The sequence below is a fragment of the Chrysochloris asiatica genome, unplaced genomic scaffold (assembly GCF_000296735.1).
Source record: "Chrysochloris asiatica unplaced genomic scaffold, ChrAsi1.0 scaffold00010, whole genome shotgun sequence".
In the NCBI taxonomy this organism is placed as follows: Eukaryota; Metazoa; Chordata; class Mammalia; order Afrosoricida; family Chrysochloridae; genus Chrysochloris; species Chrysochloris asiatica.
Window position 1 is genome coordinate 8,504,668 of NW_006408528.1, and position 27,029 is coordinate 8,531,696.

The following is a 27,029-nucleotide window of genomic DNA, read 5'->3' on the forward strand; positions in this document are numbered from 1 at the left end:
TTGACCTTTGCTTATTTACGCTGGGGTGAGATGATATCTCATTGATGTTTTGATTTGCATCTCTCTAATGGCTAATGATTGTGAGCATTGCTTCATATATTTGTTGGCAGCCTGAATGCCTTCCTTGGTAAAATGTCTGCTCATGTCCTCTGTCTGTTTTTCAATTGGGTTGTTTGCCTATTTCTTGTAGAGATATTGTAGTTTTATATATATTTTAGAGATTAATCCTGTGTTGATATGTCACTGCAGAAATATTTTTCCCAATCTGTTGGATCCATTTTTATTCTTTTGGTGAAATCTTTTGATGCACACATGTCTAATTTTTAGTGCATCTGTGCAATGTATTAGAGCCCCTAAATTTGTTCCTATTTTTTCATTGATTATCTTTATAATTCTAGGTATTACATGGAGGTCTTTTACACACATTGAGTATGTTTTTGTATGTGGTGTGAGATGTGCGGTTTGTTTTTAGTCTTCTGCAAATAGATTTCCAGTTTTGCCAGCACCATTTGCTAAAGAGACTATCTTTTCTCCATTTAATATGTTTTGAGATTTTGTCAGAGATTAGCTGACTGTATATGGATGGATTTGCTTCTGAGGTCTCAATTCTGTTCCATTGATGTATGTGTCTTTTGTTATACCAGTATGAGGCTTTTGACCACTGTAGCTGTGTAGGTAGATTCTGAAATCAGGGAGTGAGAAGCCTCCACATTTTTCTTTTTAAGCAGTGCTTTGGTTATCTGAGGTCTCTTTCCTTTCCATATAAAGTTAGTGACCATTTTTTCCATGTGTTTAAGAATGTGATTCAATCTATTTTTGCTAATATGAAAGTGAAACTTGTGTAGAAGATTCAAGAATTAAAATACTGTTTTGAAAACAGTGAATAGTTACACAAAATTGTGACTGTCAATGAATCATACATTTCCAAATTGCTAAAATAGCAAATTTTGCTATATTTTATAATGAAATTCAAATGAAAAGGCTTATGTTGTAGTTACATGCTATATAGTTGGTTCTGACTTCATAGCACCCTATGCACAGGAGAACAAACCACTGACTGGTTCTGTGCCAATTACAGCACCACTGTGTCAATCATCTTGTTGGGGGCTTCCTTTTATTCGCTGGCTCTCGACTTCACCAAGCATGATGTCCTTTGGCATGGACTGGTCTCTTCAGATAACGTTTTCAAAGTGCGCAAGAAAAAGTTTTGCCATCCTCGCATTCTGGATGTGCTTCTTCTAAGACAGACTTGTTTGTTCTTCTGGTAGTCCATGGTACTTTTACTATTGTTCATCATCACCACAATTCAGATGCCAAATACTCAAAAAATGTTTTTGATTAAAGTTTTCATCATAGTATCATTTTCAAATTATTTAAATTATTTCAAATTATTTAAATATTCTCCTACCACTGGGCATATTATTGTATTTTCAATTATTTTCTATTCTCTGAAATATAATCTGATTTATTATGAATAACAAAAAATAATTCTAGTACTTCCAACCAAAATAATTACTAATAAGCAACAAATATAGCTGGAGAGGCACTAAAACCTAGAAATCAAGAGATCTGGTTTCCATTTTGCCTATGTAGATAAAATGAAAGGAAACTGCTTTGAGACTTTTTATGAATATGTAGTACCTACTACTATATAGGGTCGCTATGGGTCGGAACTGACTCGACGGCATTTAACAACAACAACTACTAGATAAGGGTACACTAGCAAAAATTTGAAAGAACTCAGCAGAAATGGTAATAAAATATGGATAAATTATAACATACGAGTACTTAGGAATGCATACTGGCTCCATACTCTAACACTGGACTGTGAACCACAGAGGTCAGCAGTTTGAACCCATCAACCATACCACAGGAGACAGATGAGGCTTTCTGCTCCCGTAAAAATGTAAAGCTTCAAAAGCCTTATACAGGTCGATATGATTCAGAACTGACTCTACAGCCCTTAACAACCACCTAATATTTAAGCTTGTCCTACATACCTCAAACTGATCAACATTTGTTGGGACTACCTGAGGTATCACAGATACAGATTTTACTTTTAATGCAAAAATTATATAAACTGTCGGAAACACGAAAATCTGAACAAATGTACTCTCTGAAATATAGCCAACTCATGCTTATTGCTGTGGTTGTTAGGTGTCATCTAGTCAGTTGCGACTCGTAATACACAACAACTCACTATGCACAACAGAATGAAACACTGCATGGTCCTGTGCTAGCCTCACAGTCGTTGTTACTCTTGGGAACACTGTTGCTGCTACTGTGTCAATCCATCTTGTTGGCAGGGGTGGGGAACACCCAAGCTGTATTAAAGCCTGAAAATTAATTTGGTCTGTTCCTGCTAAGGCAACCGCAGTTCCAGCCATCACACTGGTGGTGGTGGTGATGGTGGTTATGTGCCGTGGAGTCAGTTCCGATTCATAGCGACCCTGTACAGGTTTCCAAGGCTGTAAATCTTTATGGGAGCAAAAAGCCTCATCTTTTCCCCAAGGAACAGCTAGTAGTTTCGAACTGCTGATCTTGAGGTTAGCAGCTAGACTCGTAATCACTACACTATCAGGGTTTCTTAGCCACATTGTTGTTAAGTACTGTGGAGTTGGTTCCAACTCATATCCAACAAATTTGTTGTTGTTGTTGTGAAGTGCCATTGAGTTGGTTCCGACCCATAGAGACCCTTTATAGGGTTTCCAAGGAACAGCTGGTGAGCTTGAACAGCCAACCTTACAGTTCAAACGACTTTGCAGTCTGGTGCATTAACCCACAGCGCCACACCAGGAATCCATCCATCACATTTGTTGTTGTGAAGTGCCATCGAGTCAATTCTGACCCATAGAGACCCTGTATAGGGTTTCTGAGGAGCAGCTGGTGAGTTTTAACTGTCAACCTTGCAGTTCAAACGGCTTTGCAGTCTGGCGCATTAACCCACAGCACCACACCAGGACTCCACATTCATCACATTGTTGTTATTGTTACGTGCCGTGGAGTAGGTTCCGACTCATAGTGACCCTGTCCAGGGTTTTTGAGGTTATAAATCTTTACGGGAGCAGAAAACCTCATCTTTCTCCCGCGGAACAGCTGGTAGTTTTGAACTGCTGACTTTGCGGTTCGCAGCCCAATTCGTAACCACTACGCTAACAGAGCTCCTTTCCTATCACATTTGTTAAGTACTGTGGAGTCAATTCTGACTCATAGTGACCCTGCACAGGGTTTCCGAGGCTGTAATCTTTACGGAGCAGAATGCCTCCTCTTTCTTCCAGGGAACAGCTGGTAGTTTCAAACTGGTGACCTTGAGGTTGGCAGCCCAATTTGTAACCACTACGCTACCAGAGCTCCTATCACATTAGGGGTGGCTTAATTAAATGTTTGATCAAATATACAGGCTAATTTTTAAGTTGATAATTTTGTATGGCCCCTTGAATGATGTTATGAATATTGAAATGGCCCTAGGCAGAAAAACGGTTTTTTATCCCTTTTGTTGGGGATCTTCCTTTTTTTCACTGACGCTCCATTTTACCATGCATGATGTCATTCTTCAGGGAATGGTCCCTCCTGATAACATCTCTGATGTATGAGAGACGAAGTCTTGCCATTCTGGCTTCTAAGGAATATTTTGGCTAGATTTCTCCCAACACTAATTTGTTCTACCTTCCGGTAGTCCACGGTACTTTGAATATTCTCCTGAAACACCATACTTCAAGTGCATCAATTTTTCTAGTCTTCCTTACTCACTCACTGTCTTTATTCCTTAGTCCTTTCATTTTCTTTAGATGCCTTCTGCATCATTCAATCCTTTGCCCATTGAATCTTTCAACATTACAAGAGGAGGAATGAAGGTTTTTTGTTTTTGTTTTTTCAGTTCTTTCAGCTTGAGAAATACTTAGCCTGTTCTTACCTTTTCGATTTTCTAACTTCAAGTCTCTGCAAATTTCATTATCATACTTGGTCTTCTCAAGCTGCCCTATGAAATTTTCTGTGCAGCTCTTCCTCATTTCTTCCATTCATTTAAGCTTCTCTATGCTCAAGAGCAAGTTTCAGAGTCTATTCTGACATCCAGTTTTGTCTTTTATTTCCTGTTTTTTTTTAAAAATGAAGTTTTGCTTTCTTTCTGTAAGATGTTCTTGACTCCATCCCATAATTCATCTTGTCTTCAGTCATTAATATCAAATGCACCAAATCTGTTTTTGAGATGGTCTCTAAATTTAGGTGTAACATATTCAAGATCATATTTTGGCTCTTGTGGAGTTGTTTTAATTTTCTTCAACTTCAGCCTATGCTTGCACATGAGCAATTGACGTGATCTGTTCCACAGTCAGCCGCTGGCCTTGTTTTGGCTGATGATATGGAGTTTTTCCGTCATCTCTTCCCACAAATGGTGTAAATTTGATTCCTGTGTAGTCTATCTGGTGATGTCCAAGTGTATAGTCACCTTTTATGTTGTTTAATAAAAGTTAACTGCAATGAATAAGTCATTGGTCTTGCAAAATTCTATCAAGTGATCTCCAGCATCATTTCTATCACCAAGAACATACTTTCCAACTACTGATCCTTATTTCTGGTTTCCTAATTTCACATTCCAATCATTAATCATTATTAATGCACCTTGATTGCATGTTTTATCAAACTGGCTGTAGTGGCTGGTGTGTAAATTTGAATAATAGTGGTATTAACTGGTCTTCTTTGTATATTATTCTATCATAGATAGCATTGTACTTAAAGACAGATCTTGAAATGCTCTTTTTGATGAAGAATGTGAGATACTACTACTCCTTTTCAGTTTGTCGTTTCCAGCACAGAAAACCATGACTATCAGATTCAAAATAACCAATTCAGCTCACTAATCCCTAAGAAAGCAATCTTCATGCATTCCATTTCATTTCATTTTTACAACTTGTAATTTTCCTAGATTCATACTTCCATGTTCCAATTATTAATGGATGGCTGCAGCTTTATCTCCTCATTATGAGTTGTGCCATATTAGAAGATGAAGGTCCTCAAAACTGCGTTCCATTCACATCATTATGGTCAAACTACTTTCTAGAGGTAGCTCATCTCCAGGGTATTTTGTGTATCTTTCAACCTGAGGGGCTCATCTTCTGGTATGTATCTAACAATGTTCCAGTGCTATTCATATAGTTTTCAGTGGCTGATTATTCAGAAATGGTCCACCTCTCCTTCCTAGTCAGTCAGTCTAGAAGCTCAGCTGAAACTTGCCCAGCATGGGTGACCATACTGGTATTTCAAATACCAGTGGCATAATGTACAGCATTGCAGCACCACACAAGCCACCACAGTCGGACAAACTGACAGTCAATATATATTTCACATGTATTAAATTATGTAGAAATAACTTTAGCTCATAAAACTGTATTTTAGAATTCTCTCATACCAGGACAGCTAGAAACAGGTGTTCCCATATTAATGAGGCACAGTGCACATCGAGGGAGGGGTTTCCGACAACCAGGGCAACTTGTGACCTTAGATTTTGTTGGGGAGCCACTGACTCCATATTGACTAAAACCTCGGCCCTGATGAGGCACAGTTGAACAGCTATAGGAGATAGACTTGCCACAGAAATTGCAGCTCACAAACACCTACAAAACAAATTAAAGGAGGAATTAAATGTAATGTAAACCACAATGAAATGCTAAATAATTCAAAGTTTAACATAACAAATTATTTTGAAATAATTGTATTTTATATTGGAAACTATTTGTTATCTGCTAGGTTTGACTACCTTTCATTTAAAATCTTCACTTAGCAATTAAGGTATATGGGTAATTCCTTTCTGTTACCTTTTCTGTTAAATGCTTCATAATACCACTGACTTAGGCAGAAAAAGTTGGGAACTTTAGATCCCAGCATTTTACAGATAATTTTACCCTGGAGTATTATGAAATATGACTTGTAATCTAAAGTTCAGGGATATAATCTTAAGAAGAAAATACTTCTGGAAAAAGATCAGTTTTTTGAAGCAGTTTATTCTGCTTTTAGAGTTAACTCCTTACCAAATAATTACAAAATAATCACTTATCTAATAGATTAGCAAAAATATTATAATGTAAGGCTATTTTACTAATACTAGTGTCATAATACAAGCACTATAACTTCTCAATTTCCTAAAATACACATTCACGATATTATTGTTATGTGCCGTTGAGTCGATTTTCACTCATAGTAAACCTGTACAGGGTTTGAGGCTTTGGATCTTCCATGGAGCAGAAAGCCTGACTTTTCTCCCATGAAGTGGCTTGAGGGCTCAAACTGTGAATCTTGTGATTCATCGTCCAATGTTTATCAGATGGAGCCACAGTGCTCCCATTCAAGATATACCCAATATTTAATGTCTTAACTAAGATGTAGAGATCTGACATCATGTACCTAATATAGTAATTAACTTCATGCTTACTGTTTTAACTAATGCTAAAAAAAATCCCATGTGTAATTAGACATAGGTATAGAGTACCTACAGGAGAAAGAAGAGGTTTTCTGCTTCCATAAGGACTTAAAGCCCCGGAAACCCTCTACAAGGTCGCCATGAGTAGGAACCAACTTGAAGGCACACAGCAACAGAAGCAGCAGGAGCATTTGCATATAGAGTTAAAGAAAAATTACTGCCTTTTTACCTATCAATAGCATAGGAAAACTTCATATTCATACAAATAAATTTTTTTTTAAGGTCATGAAGTAGTTCAGCATCTAAAAGGGTTTGGAATAGATTGGAAAATCTTAGACAGCCCTTGGACTGATAACAGATTTCCCAGAGATTCTCCAGCGTGCTGTTGTTTGCTCTGTCTCAGACTAAAAAGTTCAAGACCCTAAGATGATTGATAGGAATTGGCAAAACTAGAAAACACAAAGAGTAAGGATAAAGACCACTTTGTGACAGATAAAGACATAATGGAAATAGTATAAGCACAAGAAACCAAACCCAAATTCATTGCCGTTAATGACCCTCTAAGATAGAGTAGAACCATCCCATAGGATTTCCAAGATTGTAATACTTTTGGAAGCAGACTTCCACGTTTCTTTCATGGAGTGGCTGGTGGGTTCAAACCACCAACCATTTGGTTAGCAGCTGAGTGCTTAACAACAATACCACCAAAAGAATGAACTAATAATAATTTTTAAATTGAACTCTAAATTTATACCATATATTTATACTATATAAATATACACACTTGCTTCTTTAGCTGGGAATATTAGAGACAGGTTACAACTTGATTTCCTCCAAAAGAAGGAACTTACTTGTGCTAAAGGCTTGGAACTGGGATCCAACTTACTCCTGTGAATATCAAATTCAGCCCGTTTGTGCCAAAACCTCCAAGCATCTAATAAATTCCTGTAATTCTCAATCCAGTACTGAACCCTTTCATCTTTAAGAACATCTACAGGAGAACCCTAAAAAGAAAACATGAATTACTACAAATGTTAGAAAATTTCCCAGCTAAGCCAGAGAATTCTGTTTGACATATAAGTATGAATTATATGGAAGAAATATGTCCCCTTTTTGCCAAAAACTGGCTCCCAATAAATACACATATAATTGGTGGAAGAACCATTAACTTACTTTAAGCTGGTCTCTATAAGTAGTGTATGTATTATTATATCTGACAAGGGAAGTGACATTCTTTTTCTCTTATTTAAGTTTAAGATGTCAACAGCAAACCACATTCAGCGTTTCTGGCTGGATGCAGTAAGAGGTGATGCGGATGCCTTTTAGATTAATGGACATTTCTGGATTCACAGAGTCTGTCTGCTGTCTAATCTATGCCCACCAAGTTTGCATAACCACATTCAAAATAATATTGAGCCCAATAATACGTATCTAGCAAATACACTGTGAACTGAGAGATGCTGATTTTGTATACCATTAATCTATTTACCTGTAAATCAAACCCATCTATTTTCTTTCTCTTAATGTCAATTAAAATATACATTTATCTCCTTAAAAATTATAACAAGAAAGCAACAAAACCAGAATATGTGTTCGTTCTTTTGCCCCTTGGCCATATTGAAAAGCCACAATTAGTTCTGCTTAATTTTACTTTAGATTTGTCTCATTGGGTACATCAATTAACTTGCCAGTAAGAATTTTCAAAAGTTGTCATTTTTCATGACGGCTGTGACAAACCATATTACACTTATGCTTCCCTTGGGTTCTCACGGAAGCCTTGTAGCCCTGTCCAGGACACCTTTAACTGCCATGTTGGAATACGGAGGGTAAATCTCCACCTCCAATGATGCCATGGGCATCAAAATGAAGCTCTGTTTTCCCAATCCTACTTGAGGGCAGACAGAAAAGCAGAATGTTATGGTATACTTAGAATGTACCTTACTAATGGAAAAAGAAGCAGAAATCTGTTAACACTTCATAAAGACAGTATATAAGGGCAAGACAAAAAGCACTGCTACAAAATCATAGAAGCCTTTATTAAACAAAAATATAAAAATGTTAAGCACTGCTTCTTAATATAGCTGTAATCTAGGTCTAAATATTTCTGAAGACCTCTCTAATCTTTCCCCAAAGAATTCTGTGGTCTTCAATTTATACCAGTCAGTTTTGGTAACCTCTAAGAACTACTGATGTGGCGCTGTAGGATTAACACTGGACTGCAAACCACAAGATTAGCAGTTCAAACCCACTAGCCACACCTCGGAAACCCTATACTAGATCACTATGAGTTGGAACTGACTTGAGGGTACTTAACAACAACAGCAGGGATTCAAATTGTGTTCCCTGAAATGGTGTTTCAATTTGGGGCACAAAAAGAAGTTTGAAGGGTTGTAGTACAGACAGGGTGGTGGTGGTTGTGTGCCGTGGAGCTGGTTCCAACTCATAGCAATCCTGTATAGACAGGGTTTCTGATACTACATATCTTTACGGGAGCAGAAAGCCTTATCTTTCTTCCACGGAACAGCTGGTAGTTTCGAATTGCTGACCTCAAGGTTAGCAGCCCGACTCGTAACCACTACGCTACCAGAGCTCCTTATAGACAGGGCAGGATTTCCCAGAGAAATTCTCCTAGGAGAGCCTTTGCTACACTTTAAGAATGACCAGGTATACTGTTGAGATAGAAAAATAGTTCTCATTGCAACTTTTCAGGATTTTTTTCTCATCAATGTAGTTTTTAATTTTCTTAAAACTTCATCATAATAAGCCCCCATGATCATTCTGTGTCCTTCTAAAGAAAATCTATCAGGATTACCCAATGGGAATCCAAAAAAAAACTGTTGTCATAACTTTGAGCTGACTTCTCTGCCTTGAATTTAACTGGCCCAGCAAATCCCCTCAGAAGCTACTGTTTTGAATAGATTTTGGCCCCTGGATTGTATTGGTAAATCCAAGACTCATCCCCAGTAACAATCATTCCATAAAATAGTCTTTATTACCTTTGATCTTGCTTAAAAGACTGATGGAAAGATCAGCTCTTGGAACTAGTGTTATCTTCCTGTAGCACTTTTGATATCCATAGAGCTGAAAGCTTACTAAAGCCAAGATGTTAACTTAAAATTGAAAATGTCAAATCATGAGAGATCCAAACTTCAGAAGTTGCCCCATCAATGGTAATTCTTCAATCTTCTTCCACCATTTTCCTAACTTCAGCCACGGTTTCTTCATTCATTGAGATGGGCAGTCTTTCCATTCTTGGCTCATCTTTCATGTCTTCCTGACCGTCCTCAAAACACTTGATCCATCTAAAACTGTTGCTTTACAGGGGCAGTATTCCTGCAAACTTGTTGCAAAGCTTTAATAATTTGTGAAGATGTCCACTTGAGTTTTATTAAAAATTTATTAGCCCTACATCAAAATTATTTTTTCCCATGGCACACCAAAAAAATCCTTCGTTTTTGAAGACACCCTAACAAAGGTAGTATAGTTCTGAGAGAATTTGTCTGCAGCCATTCACTGATTGCAGAGAAATGTTTATATCATGTGTTGTTTGAAATAAATCTATGCATGCATGCATTGGAACCTTAGAAACCAGACTTTTTTGACTACCTCAAACCTTTAGGCATTCTATCAAAAACAGAATGATTTTCAGCTTTCATATTAAATGTTAATTTCAATGAGAATTAAATTTGGCTAAAAGAACATGCAAAAGATACTCTTAACATGATTTCTTAAAAAAAGCAGAGATCTATTCTAGACCTAATTATGACTAAGAATTAATTATCAAGTAGTACATAACCCTTGGTTTAAAAGGAAAGTTTACCAAAAAATGAGAATTCTACATGCCCTACACTTTCCCCTAGAAATGAACAACAGGGACATTACATGGCCAATCACTTGTTGTTGTTGTTGTTATTAGGCGCCATCGAGTCAGTACCGACTCATAGCAACCCTAGGCACAGCAGAACGAAACACTACCTGATCCTGGGCCAACCTCACTACTGTTGCCACGCTTGAGTCCATCGAAGTTGCCACTTGGCCAATCCATCTCATTGGGGGTCTTCCTCTTTTTTCTCTGACCCTCCACCCTACCAAACATGATATCCTTCTCCAGCGAATGGTCCCTCCTGACAATATGTCCAAAGTATGAGAGACGAAGTCTGGCCATCCTAGCCTCCAAGGAGCACTCTGGCTGCACTTCTTCCAACACGGATCTGTTGGTTCTTTTGGAAGTCCATGGCACTTTCAATATTCTCCTCCAACACCATAACTCAAAAGCATCAGTTCTTCTATGGTCTTCCTTATTCACTGTCCAGCTTTTGCATGCAATGAGGTTATTGAAAATACTATGACTTGGGTCAGGCACACGTTAGTCCTCAAACTGACATCTTTGTTCTTCAACACTTTAAAAAGGTCTTGTGCAGTAGATTTGCCTAATGTAATACGTCATTTGATTTCTTGACTGCTGCTTCTGTGAGTACTGATAGTTGATCCAAGAAGAATGAAGTCTTTGACAACTTCAATTTTTTCTCCACTGATAAGAATGTTGTTTATTGGTCCAGGGCTGAGGATTTTTGTCTTTTCTTTACATTGAGATGCAATCCATACCAAAATCTTTCTTGAAAGATTTCAATTTTCATTCCATCAATTCCTGGTGCCTTGTTCTTTGCCAATTCCTTCAATGCACCTTGAACTTCCTCCTTCAGTATCATTGGCTCTTGATCATATGCTACCTCTTGAAATGGTTGATAACCAACTATTTCCTTTTGATACAGTGACTGTGTATTCCTTCCATCTTCTCTTGATGCTTTTTGCATAATTAAATAATTTGCCTAGAGAATCTTTCACTAACGAAAGTCGAGGCTTGAATTTTTTCTTCAGTTCTCTCAGCTTGAGAAATGCTGAGCATGTTCTCCCTTTTTGGTTTTCTGACTCCAGATCTTTGCGTATTTTGTTGTAATATTTGATTTTATCTTCTCGAGCTGATCTTTGAAATTTTCTGTTCAGCTCTTGGACCTCGTAATTTCTACGCTGGAGAACAAGTTTCGGTGTCTCTTCTAGCATCCATTTTGACATTTTCCTTCTTTCTTGTTTTCTCAATGACTTTTTGCTTTCTTCATGTATGTTGTTCTTGATGTCTTTAGTGTTTAATGTATCAAATCTGTTCTTCAGATGATCTCTAAATTCAGGTGGGATATAGTCAAGGTCATTATTTTGGCTCTTGTGGACTTGTTTTCATTTTCTTCAGCTTCAGTTTGAATTTGCTTATGAGCAATTGATGGTCTTTTCCACACTCTGCCCTGGCCTTGTTTTGACTGATATGGAGATTCTCCATCGTCTCTTTCCGCAGATGTAGTCAATTTGATTTCTATGTATTCCATCTGGTGAGGTCTGTGTATACAGTTGTCTCTTATGCTGTCTAAAGAAGGTATTTGAAATGAACAAATCGTTGATTTTTCAGAATTCTATCATGTGATCTCCAGCATCATTTCTATCACCAAGGCCATATTTTCCAACTACTGATCCTTCCTCTTTGTTCACATCCTTTGCATTCCAACCACCAGTAATGATCAATACATCTTGATTGCATGTTTGATCAATTTCAGATTGAAGAAGTTGGTAGAATTCTTCTATGTCATCCTCACTGGTTTTAGTGGTTGCTGTGTAAATTTAAATACTAGTGGTATTAACTGGGCTTCCCTGTAGGCGAGTGGATATTATCCTATCACACACAGTACTGAATCTCATGACTGATCTGGATATGTTCTTTTTGACAATGAATGCAATACCATTCCTCTTTAATTTCTTCTCATCACTGCTAAAGATAAGATTAAAAAGAATTTAAAGAATCAATTCAAAGACAACTAACAGTAAAAATTCTTAAGACCAGTTCCAAAAAAAGCCTAAAATCCACAAGATACACAGATTTAATAGATTGAGTCCAATCAAGTTAGAAAGGTCAAGGCATATCTTGAGCTTTCCACAGATTCACAGTAAATAAATATAAAACCAAAATTATCTTCCAGTAACTGAATTACCTTACAACCACAATCCCTACTCTTTGTTGTTACTGTTGTTTAGTGCTGTCAAGTCAATTCCAACTCACATCGGTCCAGCACAGGAGTTCCAAGGAGTGGCTTGGAACTGCTGACCTTTCAGTTAGTAGTCTAGTGCTTATTCTATAGTGCTACACATTGAATGAAAAACTACAACGTAGATAAAAAAACAAGTCAATGTAGTTCAAGTCAGGGAAAAAAGCCGTTGACAGAAACTAAGACTTGCGATACCTAAGTTAGTAAACAAAAACTGTTCCAAGTAGCCATTAGAAATATGATGGGAGAATTCAAAAAAATGGGTTCAAAGGCTTTATAACAAAATAATTAATTGAATTAGTGAACAGATTGGGAATCTGAGCTGAGAAAGGTAAACTATAAAAGGAAATAGAATTTCTAGAAGAAGAAAGCACAATAACTAAAATTAACATTTCCCAGGAAGGCATAACAGTAAATAAGAAGTAGCAGAAAAGTCAATGAAAACTCAATATACACAGTCTACTTTGAAGAAAAGATTTAAAAAATTAAGACTGAAGGAAAGAACATAGTTTCTGAGACTTGTAGGACAATATCAAATGGTACAATCCATGTGCATTAAGAGTCCAGGAAGAGAATGAGGTCAGAGTAAGGAGAGGGTAAACTATATTTACCCAGTACACTGCTGTTGTTGTTAAGTGCCTTTGAGTTGGTTCAACTCATAGTGACTCTGTGTAGGTTTTCCAAAGTGCAGCTGATGGGTTTGAACCACTGACCTTATGATTAGCAGTGCAGTGTTTATTCTACATACCATGCTATTATAATGCATGCAAAGTATGAGGGCATGAAAGAGACAGATAATGACAGCATAAAAATAGGGCTAGTAGGAGAGCTGTGGTATCTCCAGGAAAGTCTGAAGTCTCACCACATTTTTATAAGTGAAATAGAAGGTAAACTTTTCCTGGAATCTGTCTTTATCCAATGGATAATAAAACTTCAGAGAAAGCAGATGAATTGGTTAGCCCAAAGCATGCCTACTGAAACTGAATGGGAGGAAATGAGAGTTAAGAGAGCGATGCTAGAACTTGTCTTCTGCTCTTCAAACAAGACTGTATGTAGTTCAGATCAGGGAAAGGGGACCTCTTTTCCTGAAGGTGTAGTTCTGACATCAGTTGGAGAAACCGAAGAGAGGTTTCTCTGTTACATTCACAGTTTACATAAATCAAGACTGACATTTCCCAGAGTTAAAGGAATAACAGGATAACCCAATGCAGGAAACTTAAGGGGCAATTAGACGAGGCACAAGTCCTCTCAATATTAAGTGGTTAGGTTAAAGCTAAATGCTTTCTAAATACACGAAGCATGCAAAAGTGAATACTCATTTCTTTTTATCTGCTACCATACTGCACTAACCTGTAACATGCAGTAACTTGCTGTTTGGACATCTCCAGTTCTATCAACGTAACTCTCCATTAAGTCCACTCCATCTTTTGTAAGGCCTGTAAGCAGAATTCCTTCCAAATTTCCAGCCTCTTTCATTTCATTGGTTAATTTATCGATGTATCTATTTAACTGCAAGAATCAAAGTGATTTTCTGAAGCAATCAGTTTCATTACACATGTATACTTCAAAACTTTTAAATGTATAAAAATTATATTCCTAATGAAAATCATTTTAAAACAAAAGTCCTTACTAAAATCTACATATGTGATCTCTAAGAAGTACGCATCAATTATAAATTGCAATACAACATCTAAGATAATTAAAAATATTTTCAGAAGGCAAGACATTTACATTGTTTTGATATTTATTCTAAAAAAGATTTCAAAAGGCTTTATATTACCATAAATTCAAAATTCTATTATACTAGAATGTAACAGAGTGAAAAAAATACAGATAGAAGGAAACTATATCATCAAGCATCACCTTCTTGAAGATCTACCCTGACTTCATCTCCCAAACTCGATTCCTTTATATTCATTCCCTCAGCACTTTATCTTTACTACAGCACTTATCATGCTGTTTATGTGCATGTCTTCCTTATTGTATACATATTAAGCACTTTTCCATCTCCAGTAATTAGACTATGGCTGTGTGCCGTAGAGTCGGTTCCGATTCATAGCGACCCTGTACAGGGTTTCTGAGACTATTTGTTGTTGTTAAATGCCACTGTGTCGATTTCGACCCATAGTGCACATATAATACACATCATCGTAATTCAATAACTACTGTACTAGAATATGAAGGAATCCTTTGTATAGTATCACTAAGTGGTAGCTTTAACATCGCTAACTACTGACCAATCTCACCTGAAAATGTAGAAATGAACTAAAATATTACGTTAGTACTCTAAACAAGTAGACTTAGCTGTGACAGAAATGACCACAGCATCTTGGTCTTATAAAGAAATTACTACTACATTTCTCTGGGTAGTAGAAACAGTTTATGTTCAACTACTAATTAAAAGGCAGCAGTTCAAAATCCACCCAGAAGCGCCATGGAAGAAAAGGCCTGGTGATTTACTGCTATAAACTGTTGTTGTTAAATGTCGTTGAATCTTTTCTGACCCAAAGACTCTGTAGAGGGTTTCTGAGGAGTGGCTGGTGGGTTTGAACCATCGATCTTGAAGTTCAAACTGACCTTGTGGTCAAGTGCTTATCCTACAGCGCCACTTGGGAGCACAGTTCTACTCTGATACACATGAGCTCAGCATGCATTAGAATCAACTCAATAGCAATGTGTTTTAATTTACTTTTTATAAGAATTTACAAATAATACATTTGCACATAAAGATTTTGTTGTTAAGTGTCACTGAGTTGGTTCTGAAGCATAGAGACCCTTTATGAGTGATTGGTAGGTTTGAATTACTGACCTTGCAATTAGCAGTCCAGTACTTATACTACAGTAGTATACCAGGACCCCACAGAAATATTAGTTTCCTAAAATAATTCAGTGACCAACCAAAAAAAAAAACCGAAAAAACAATAGCCCACGAGCATGGAGTCAATTCCAACTCAGTAACCCTGCAAGACAGAGGAGAACTAACTGCCCCATAACGTTTCAAAGCTTTATAAATCTTTATGGAAGCAGACTGCCACATCTTCCTCTTACAGAATGGCTGGCGGGTTTAAACCAGGTTAGCAGCTGAGTGCTTTAACCACTGCAACACTGGGGCTTCTAATTCAGGGACAGTAAACACTTCAAATAAAGAATTCAGTAATTTCCCACCTGAGTATCATTAAGGAATTTACAAGCAAAGGCCACTCTGTCACGTACTGCAACTTTGTTTTCATACTAGAAAGAGAAAGAGCAAGGAGTTACTTATAGGTGTTATGGTTTATAAAGTTGTGCACAGACTAAATATTTTATATAAATCATACATAAGTTTATTTTCAAATGCATTATTAAGCTTTGTGTACATTCTGGCAAGCTACTGGTTGCCCAAAATGTTTTTCTTGATACAATTCCCAGGTGCTAAGGGTATTATCCTTATAAATTTAGTAAAGGATTTATGGTAGGCCAAGTCAGCATGCGTAATAGAAAGAACCTTTGCCTCGTCCTATGTCACCCTCACTATAGCAGGGATATGTGAACCCACTATTGCAGTCATTATGTAAATCTATTTCTCTGAGCTCTCCCTCCTGATATCATGTACAAAGTTAGATAAAATTTTGCCATCCTCATTTCTAAGGAACAGGTGGCTATACTTCCTCCATGACTGTTTATTCTCCTGGAAGTCAATGGTATGTTCAATGGTGGTGGTGGTGGTTACGTGTCATGGAGTAGGAACCGACTCATAGCGATCCTATACAGGGTTTCCGAGGCTATAAATCTTTACGGGAGCAGAAAGCCTCATCTTTCTCCCGTGGAGTAGCTGGTAGTTTCAAACTGCTGACCTTAAGGTTTGCAGCCTGATTTGTAACCACTACGCTACCAGAAGTCCTTATGTTATGTTCAATATTCTTCACCAATACCATAATTCAAATATGTCAATTTTTCTTCAGTCTTGCTTTTTCACTGCCCAGGTTTCCCATGCATATGAGACAACTGAAAATATGGCTTAGGTCAGGCAGACCTTAATCTCAAAGTGTTATCTTTAAAGTCTTTTGTAACTGATCCGTCCAATGCAATAAGTTGTTTGATTTTTTGACTGATAGTTTCATAAGCATTGATTATGGAGCCAAGTAAAAAGAAATCCTAGACAACTTCACTATTTTCAGCATCGATCATGATGTTACTTGCTGGCCCAATTGTGAGAATTGTTGTTTCCTTTGTGCTGAGGTGTAATCCATACTAAAGTCTTCATCAGTGAATGTTTCAAGTCATCTTCTCTTTTGGCAAGTGAGGTTGTGCCACCGGCATGCCACAGGCTGTTAATGAGGCTTCCTCATATCCTGATGCCATGTTCTTCATTATATAGTCCAACTTTACAGATTATTTGTTCAGCACTGAGATGCAATAAGTATGGTGAGAAGATACAACCCTGACACACACCTTTCCTGATTGTAAAGCACGAAGTCAGTCTTTCCTAAAAAATACATGAAATAATAATATAAAATAAATACAAGCAATGGTGCTGGTGGCACAGTGGTTAAATTGGTTGGCTGCTAACCAGAAGGTTGGCAGTTAGAACCCACTAGACACTCTGTTCCCTAAGATTTACAGTCACAGAAACCCTAAGGGGTAGTTCTACTCTGTCCTGTTAAGTCATTATGAATCAGAAGGGACTTGATGGCAGTGGGCTGTTTTCTTTTCTTTTCTTTAATATAATATTTAAGATGCATGTAATCTTCCTGGCACAGAAGTTAATTTGAGGGATTCTGAGGAAATAATTCTTTGGCTACTACATTAATGAATTAATCTAGGATCGACAGTATTGTTGTTAACTGCCTTTGAATTGGATCCAACGCATAGCAATCCTATGTAAGGTTTCTGAAGCTTTTAAAATCTTTGTGGGAATAGAAAGTCTTTTTTTTGCTCCCGCAGAACAGCTGGTGGGCTCAAACCATGGACCTTGTGGTTCGCAGTCAAGTGCTTATGGTATAAAATTTAAAATAAATACAATATGTGCTTCAGTACAAAATGACAACTTTTACAAGATAGCTTACTTTAACAACAACATTCTATATATAATTCTATAAATAAATGGACTCACTTTTGTGGTCAAAGTAAAATATGGTTACATAAGAGGTAGCAGATTTTTCAGAGGCATTATGAAAACTTACATTTTCATATGTTTACCAAGAATGTAAAAGGCTATTTTGAAATAAGTTTACCATAGTTAGTGGTTTCTAAGTGCTGTCCAGTTGGTTTCAACTCATAGCAACCCTGTATAGGGTTTCCAAAGAGCAGCTGGTGAGTTTGAACAGCCAACCTTGCAGCTCAAATCAACTTAATGGTCCAGTGCTTATTCTAGTTTTATGGTAACTAAATAATAATTTAAAGGTGGAAAAAAGATACAGTTTCCATTAAAGTCATTCTATGACACATCATTACCCTACTTTAAATACTGCTTCAGTTGACACCTATCTTAGAATTTCTTCCAATGTAACCTACGGTTCTGCCTTAAAGAGGTAACAAACAGGCTCAGTTAGCTCTTAGATTCACTTACATGCATTACAGCTTTGATTTGGGAAAAGGCTATAAATATTACCTGTACTATTCTGCAGCTTGACAGATAGATGAGACTGCTACTGCAAAAAATTTTTTAAAGTTTCGGAAACCCTATAATGGGTCACTATGAGTTGAAACTGACTCTATGGCACTTAACGACAACAACACTGTAGAATGCCTTTGCATAGTCCAGAAAACACAATCAATATCTTTCTAGTGTTCACTACTTTCATCCAAGATCCATCTAATGTCAGCAATGATATTCCTTGTTCCGTGCCCTTCTGTGAATCCAGCTTGAATTTCTGGCAGTTCCCTTACTATGTACTGTTGCTTTCCCAACTCATAGCAACTTTGTATAGGGTTTCTTAGGCTGTAAATCTTTAGGAAAGCAGAGCCTCATCTTTCTCCCATTTCATGTACTACTATAATCACTTTTGAATCATCAGCAAAATTGATACTGATAATTGCTCAATAATTTTTCTACATTCCATTGGGTCATGTTTTTTTGGAATGGGCACAAATTCACATCTCTTCCAGACAGTTGGTCAGGTAGCTCTCTCCCAGATTTCTTGGTATAGACAAATGAGTGCTTCCAATACTGCATCGGTTTACTGAAACATTTTTATGTGTATTCCATAAATTCCTGGAGTCTTGTTTTTTGTTAAAGCCTTCAGTGTAGCTTAGACTTCTTCCTTCAATACCATCAGCTCTTGACCATATGCTACCTTTTGAAACAGTTGAGCATTGTCTAATTCTTTTTGGTACAGTGACTGAACAGTTTACATTTTCTTTAGCAGCTTCTTGAGTCATTCAATATTTTTCCTAGACTTTTTCAATAGCCCACATGAGGCCTGACTATTTTGTTCAGTTCTTTTACTTTGAGAAATACTGAGCATGTTCTTCCCTTTTGGTTTTCTAACTCCAGGTCTTTGCACATTTCATTATAATACTTCACTTTGTCTTGAGCTGCCTTTTGAAATTTTCTGTTCAGTTCTCTTACTTCATTATTTCTTTAATTTCCACTCATCTGTCAGTCTGTCGTACTGTGGTGGCTTGTGTGTTGCTGTGATGCTGGAAGCTATGCCACCAGTATTTAAAATACCAGCAGGGTTATCCGTGGTGGAGAGGTTTCGGCGAAGCTCCTAGACTAAGACAGACTAGGAAGAAGGAGGAAAGGGGCACACTACATTTGAATGTTTACCCACTGAAAACCTTATGAATAGCAGTAGAACACTATTAGATAGTCCCAGAATATTGAATATTGAAACATGATGAATAGCACCAGAATACTGTCAGATACAGTGCTGGAAGATGAATCCCTCAGGTTGGGAGGTACTCAAAATATGACAGAAGAGCTGTCTCTTCTAATAGAGTTGACCATAATGACGTAAACAGAGCAAAGCTTTAGGACCTTTATTTGCTAATGGAACACACAAAAACATGGAGAAACTATTGCAAATATCCATTATTAATTAAAACATGGTATACATGAAGTGTGATTCTGGGAAAACTGGAAGTTGTCAAAAACAAAATGAAAGGCATACACATCAATATCATATGCATTAGAGAGCTGAAATGAACTGGTATGGCCATTCTGAATCTGACAATTATATGGTTTGCTATTCTGAAGAGGAATGGCATCACATTCCTTTATCAAAAAACGCATTTCAAGATCTACCTTGAACAATAATACTGTTTGTGATAGGATAACATCCATACGCCTCCAAGGAAGACCAGTTAATACCACTATTATTCAAATTTATGAACCTACTAAAGCCAGTGATGACGATGCTGAAGAATTCTACCAACTTCTTCAGTCTGAAATTGATTGAATATGCAAAGAACTATGAAGGTTGGAAATATCAGTAATTGGAAAATCTTGCAAAGGTGACAGAAATATGCTGGAGATCACATGATAGAATTTTGCAAGACCAATGATTTATTCATTGCAAGTTCTTAATTGAACAATATAAAAGACAACTATGCACATGGACCTCCCTGAGAGAATACACAGAAATTGAATTGACTACATCCCCTGAGAGACTACTACCGAAATTGAATTGAACTGGAAAGAGACGGTGGAAAAGTTTCATATCATCAGCCAAAACAAGGTCAAGGGAAGACTGTGTAATACATCATCAATTGCTCATATGGTAAGTTCAGGTTGAAGATGAAGAACATTTTAAAAAGTCCATGAGAGCCAAAATATGACCTGGAACATAGCCCACTTGAATGCAGACACATCTCAAGAATAGATTTGAAGCATTAGATACAAGATCAAAGGCAAGAAGAGTTGTGGGATACAGGAAGATAGCAAAAGGTCTTTGTTGTTGTTGTTAAGTGCCACAGAGTCAGTTCTGACTCATAGTGACTCTGTATAGGATTTCCAAGGAGCAGCTAATGAATTTGAACCACCAACCTGCGGTTCAAACTGACCTTGCAGTCCATTATTTTACCCCACAGCACCACACCAGGACTCCAAAAGGTCATTAAGAAGACAAAAAAGAAGGAAAAGACCAAAAAGGATGTCAGAAGAGTCTCTGAAATTTGCTTTCCAGCATAGAGCTGCTAAATAAAATGGAAGGAATGAGACGATAAAGAGTTGAACAGAAATTTTGAAGGGCAGTTTGAGAACACAACGTCAAGTATTATAATGAAATGTGCACCTGGAGTTAGAAAAGCAAAAGCAAAGAACACGCTCAGCATTTCTCAAGCTGAAAGAACTCAAGAAAACATTCAAATTCTCAACTTGAAATACTAAAGGATTCTAAGGGCAAAATACTGAAGGATGCAGAAAGCACCTAAAGAAAATGGAAGGAATACAGAGTCACAGTACCAAAAAGAAATGGTCAATGTTCAACCATTTGAAGAGGTAGCATATGACGAAGAGCCAATGATACTGAAGTTAGAAGTCCAAGGTGCAATGAAGGCATTAGCAAAGAACAAGGCTCCAGGAATTAATGGAATACAAACTGAAATCTTTCATTAAACTGATGCCAAGAAATGTTGAACAGCTACCTGATTGGAAGATAATCACACTGTGCCCACTCCAAAGAGAGGTGACCCAACAGAATGAGGAAATCATCCGACAGTGACATTAATTACCTTTTGGTAAAGATAATTCAAAAACAGCTGAAACAGTACATTGACAAAGAACTACTAGAGGTTCAAGATGGATTCAGATGAAAACATGGAAAAGGGAATATCACTGTTGACAGCAAATGGTTCTTGGCTGGAGGGTGGATAGGGTAGAAGTGCAGTGAAGCTCTCTATCAGCAATAAAACAGAATACCAGAGGAAACAGGTTCAGGGGAGAGCTCCAAAACTATGAACCACATATATAGCAATATTTAAAAAGTTAGAAGGCTTATACCTAGGGGAACTTGTAGCAGAAATCTTGTACTTTTGAACCTGCCGGGTAGAGCGTGACCAAGCGGGGGGTGCAAGCAGACCCACCATAGACTGAAGCCTGCAGGAACCTTGGAGATAAAGGTGTAGACGATATTTCTTTGTTTTGTTTTGTTCTATTTTTTTGGTGTATATTCATGGGCATCTCCATTCTGTCTGCGCACCTCTATTCTGGTGACTGGAGAAGATGCTTGAGCTAGTGGACAACTCCCCAGCCCCACCACTGGACGGTTCTTCTACTACACATGCACACAGATTCTCTCAGCATTTAAAGGGACACATCCCACTTAAAACCAATGCAGCACCGAATGGCCACAGCCGGCCTTGAACTGTTTATTGTTAGGAAAAAGGCCTGAATGGAGATTGTGGAGTGGGAGAGAGACTAAAAGTGAAACAGGGCGAAAATTAAGTCCCGAGTTACATCATAACAACCAACAGTGGCATCTTGAAATTTCACAGGTGGCCTTTAAACCAAGAAGCTGAAAGACGATATTAAAGTCATAGTCATATTAGGCTACGGAATTTTTTTTTCTCTCTCTGTGAGATTATAGACTACAGTATCCCATCTGTTTTTTCTTGCTGTTGCTGTTTTTTTTTGTGTGTTTTTTTTTTTTTTGGTTTCTCCCTTTTACCTTTAGGGTGGTTTATATATATATATTACCAAAGAAGAGACAGCAATTGCTGTCATAGAGTCAAGATACAATTATACCCTATAAAGCAATACCAACTGTCATACACCAGGAAGGCAGACAAAACCTGCAAAAGTTACTCTAAGTTAAGTAATAAGAAGAGTGAAAAGAGAAGCCCATCTCCGGACCACATCAACCTGGAGGCAAACGCAAAGCATAAAAAATACCCAAACACATACTCTATTAAGTATTAACTGACTATTGAACATGTCCAAGAAGCAAAAACAGATGACCATATCAGCACATGCCCAGAAATAAGATAAAGTGTCTGAGACAAATGAGATGGAGGTACACCTATACTCCATACTGGAAGGAGGGCAGACCTTGGAAATGCCTGAGAAGGAATTCAGAAAACTTATTATAAAATGTATCAAAACACTATACAATGGAGTTGAGAAAATTAAGGAAGAAGTCAGGAAAGTGCTACAGGAACAATCAAATTAGATACAGCATTGGAAACAATTCAAAACCTACAGAAAGAGGTCCAAACAATAAATAATAGAATATCAGAAGTAGACAATACACTGAAAGGGCAAAGGAGTAGAATTGAAGAGATAGAAGCCAGAACTATTGAGATGGAAGACAAATCACTCAAGATAGAAGAGTAAGCAGAAAAAAGTACAAAAAAGTCTGAAGAAGGTCTAAGATTCATCTTAAACAACATGAAGAGGAGTAACTTAAGAATTACTGGCATCCCGGAATAGGAAGAATTACATACAAGTCCAGAGAGAAGATAGTTGAAGAGCTTCTGGAAGAAAATTTCTCAAGCATCCTGAAAAGTGAAAAGATAAGCATTCAAGAAGGTCAACGAACCCCAGAAAGGGCAGACCCAAAAAGAATTATCACAAAATCACACCACAATCAAGCTCTCCAAAATCAAAGATAAGGACACAATCCTGAAAGCAGCTAGGTAAACGAGAAGCATTACATAAAAAGGCAAGCAAGTCAGATTAAGCTCAGATCTCTAGCAGAAACCATACAAGCAAGAAAGCAATGGGAAGACATATAAAATCCTGAAAGAAAAAAACTGCCAACCATGAATCCTTTATCCAGCAAAGCTATCATCCAGATATGATGGTGTAATCACAACATTCCAGGATAAACAGAAGCTAAGGGATTTTTCCAAAGCCAACCCTGTGCTACAAAACATCCTAAAGGGAGTTCTGTGGACTGAGAACCAATAAGAACAGACAACAACCAGAGACTGACATACGTGGCAGCACCTCCCAGAACTCAATCAACAAATGGAAATGCTGAGAACAGAACAAAACTGGAAGAACAAATTCAGAGGATCTGGGAGGTCAGTCTAGGATCAAAACAATTACAATGTGAAAGAAGGTAAACACGTAGGAACAGAGATCAAGAAAGTCAGGTACATTACAGGATAAAATAGACTGCACTAAATGGAGGGAAAAGCTAATGGGATATAAGGTAACCTCAAAGAAAATGAACACTTCACAACATACCAAGAAAATGAAAATCCAAGAAGAACATGGAAACATTAAAACTATGAGGAAACTCACAAGAAAGAACACAAAACCCATGAACTCAGCATAGGAAGACATGCATAACAAAGAAAGCAGCAACACCACAAAAAACCAAACATAATGGCAGGAATTCATCCATACCTATTGATAATTACACTGAATATAAATGGATTAAATACACCAGTTAAGAGATGGAGGGTGGCAGAATTGATAAGAAAACAAGATCCTTCTATATGCTGTCTGCAAGAAACACATTTCACACACAGAGACTAAAACAGATTAAAAGTCAAAGGATGGAAAAAATATACCAAGCTAATTGCAATAAAAAACAAACAGGAGTGGCAGTGCTACTCTCTGATAAGATAAACTTTAAGGCAAAAACCAGCATAATAAAGATGGGCATTTTCTCGTGATTAAAGGGACAACTGAATTAAGATAACATACCACAATAAATATCTATGCTCCCAATGAAACATCTCCAAAATATATAAAGCAAACTCTAATAGATTTAAAGCAAGAAATGGACAAATCTACAATAATAGTGGACAATTTTAATACACCACTTTCAAAAATGAATAGAACAACCAGAAAGGAACTTGACAAAGACACAGAGGAACTAAACAACACAAACAGCTAATTAGATTTCATAGATGTGTACAGAGTCAACAACAACACAATACACATTCTCTTCCAGTATGCATGAACATTCTCTAGAATAGACCATGTGTTAGGCCACAAAACAAACCTCCATAAATTTACAAATATCAAAATACTACAAAAGTGTCTTTTCAGATCACCATGCTCTCAAATAAGAAATCAACAATAGGAACACCAAAGAAATAAAGTCAAATACATGGAAACTGAATAACACCCTGCTGAAAAGCAATTGGGTAGTACAAGAAATAATACGTGAATTCACAAAGTTCCTAGAAACAAATGAGAACAAAATCACAACATACCAAAATCTTTGGGACATGGTGAAAGCGGTTCTGAATGGACAATTTACTGCAATAAATGCACACATCCAAAAAGAAGAAAGAACCAAAATTAACACATTAACACAGAATCTCCAGCAATTAGAAACAGACCAACAAACGGAACCTACAGTCATCAAAAGAAAAGAAATAATAAAGAATAGAGCAGAAATAAATGACATAGAAACAGAAAAAATATAGAAAGAATCAACAGGACAAGAAGCTGGTTCTTTGAAAGGATTAATAAAATTGACACACCATGGGCAAATCTAACAAAAGAAAAGAGGGAGAAGACACAAATAACATGTGTTAGAAACTACATGGGTGATGTCACAACGGAACCAAAAGAAATCAAAAGGATAATAATAGAACACTATGTAAAGTTGTACTAAAACAAATTCAAAAACTTTGAAGAGATGGATACATTTTTAGAAAAACATAACCTACCTGAACTTACACAAGTGAAGTAGAAAACTTGAACAGAACCATAACAAAAGAAGAAATTGATCAGGTCCTCAAAAAACTCCCAATCAAAAGTCCAGGCCCAGATGGCTTCACTGGTGTGTTCTACCAAACATTCAGGGAACAGTTGTCACCAATTCTACTGAAATTATTCCAGAATATACAGTTGGATGGAAAACTTCCTTATACATTTTATGAAGCAAGCATAACCCTCATACCAAAACTATGGAAGGATTTCACTAAGAAAAGAAAATTATAAACCAATGGAGCTCTGGTAGCATAGTGGTTATGAATCGGGCTGCAAACCTTTAGGTCATCAGTTCGAAACTACCAGCCGCTCCACAGGAGAAAGATGAGGCTTTCTGCTCCCGTAAAGATTTATAGCCTCGAAAACCCTGTACAGGGTCGCTATGGGTCAGAACTGACTCGAAGGCACTTAACAACAACAACAACATCCCTCAAGAACAAAAGATAATACATCATGATGTGGGATTCTTATCAGGGATACAAGGATGATTCTACATTAGAAAAACAATCAACTTAATCCACTATATAAATAAGAAAAAAGAAAAGAACCACATGATCATATTGATTGATGCAGAAAAGGCATTGGACAAAATCTAACATCCATTCCTGATTAAAAAAACACTCAACCAAGTAGGAATTGAAGGGCACTTCCTTAACATAAGTAAGAACATATACACAGTCCTGGTGTGGTGCTGTGGATTAATATGCCAGACTGCAAAACCGTTTGAACTGCAAGGTCGGCAGTTCAAGCTCTCCAGTCACTCCTTGGAAACCCTGTATAGTATTGCTATGGGACGGAACCAACTCGACGGCACTTAACAATAACAACACAAAACCAATAGCCTACATTACTCTCAATGGAGAAAAACTGAAAGCCTTCCCTCTGTGAACAGGAACCAGACAAGGATGCCCTTTGTCACTCCTCCTATTCAATATTGTGCTGGAAGGCTTAGCAAGAGCTATATGGCAAGATAGGGAAATTAAAGGCATCCAAATTGGAAAAGAGGAAATAAAACTCTATTTGCAGTTGATATGATCCTATACAAAGAAAACCCCAAAGACTCAGTAAAAAACTACTAGATAGACCTCATTGGAAGATTCAGCAAAGTGGTAGGATATAAGATCAACATACAAAATTCAGTTGGATTCCTCTATACCAATAACTACAGCGTTGAAAAGGACATTAGGAAAGCAATTTCATTTACAATGTTGTTGTTGTTGTTATGTGCCGTGGAGTCGATTCCGACTCACAGCAACCCTGGACAGGGTTTCCGAGGCTGTAAATCTTTACTGTAGCAGAATGCCTCATCTTTCTCCTGTGGAACAGCTGGCAGTTTCGAACTGCTAACCTTGTGGTTCGCGGCCCGATTCGTAACCACTACACTACCAGAGCTCCTTAGACATATATAGTCACTGTTTATAGGTACTTGCAATAAAGATGTAATTTGTCTTGAAAATTCTAGAATGTGATCTTTAGCTTCATTTCTATTATCGAGGCCTTATTTCCCAACTATCGATTTCTCCTGTTTCTTATTTTCACATTCCATTCATCAGCTATTATCAATGCATCTTGTTGCATGTTTGATCCATTTCAGACTGAATAAGATGGCTGAATTCTTCAATTTATCGTTGGCTTTAGTAGTTGGTACATACATTTGAATAATAGTTGCATTATCTGGTTTCCTTCATAACTGTACAGGCATTATCCTATCATAGACAGATTTGTACTCCAAGATATATATATATATACACACGTTATTGTTGTTGTTATGTGCCATGGAATCGATTCCGACTCATAGTGACCCTGCACAGGGTTTCCGAGGCTGTTAATCTTTACGGGAGCAGAATGCCTCATCTTTTTCCCGCGGAGCAGCTAGTAGTTTCAAACTGCTGACCTTGCAGTTCACAGCTCGATTCGTAACCACTAC

General features: G+C 37.3%; 1 protein-coding gene across 1 annotated transcript in view; it reads right to left on the reverse strand.

Annotated features, from left to right (window-relative positions):
- Positions 1-5,390: 5,390 nt before the first annotated feature.
- The window catches only part of MIOS (missing oocyte, meiosis regulator, homolog (Drosophila)), a 35,377-nt gene continuing 13,738 nt past the window's right edge, over positions 5,391-27,029 (reverse strand). Inside the window, exons 5-8 of the mRNA XM_006834390.1 lie at positions 15,670-15,735; positions 13,855-14,013; positions 7,267-7,419; positions 5,391-5,612 (exon numbers count right to left, since the gene is read on the reverse strand). Coding sequence (XP_006834453.1) covers positions 5,391-5,612; positions 7,267-7,419; positions 13,855-14,013; positions 15,670-15,735 — 600 coding nt within the window. The remainder of the gene's footprint in view (positions 5,613-7,266; positions 7,420-13,854; positions 14,014-15,669; positions 15,736-27,029) is intronic.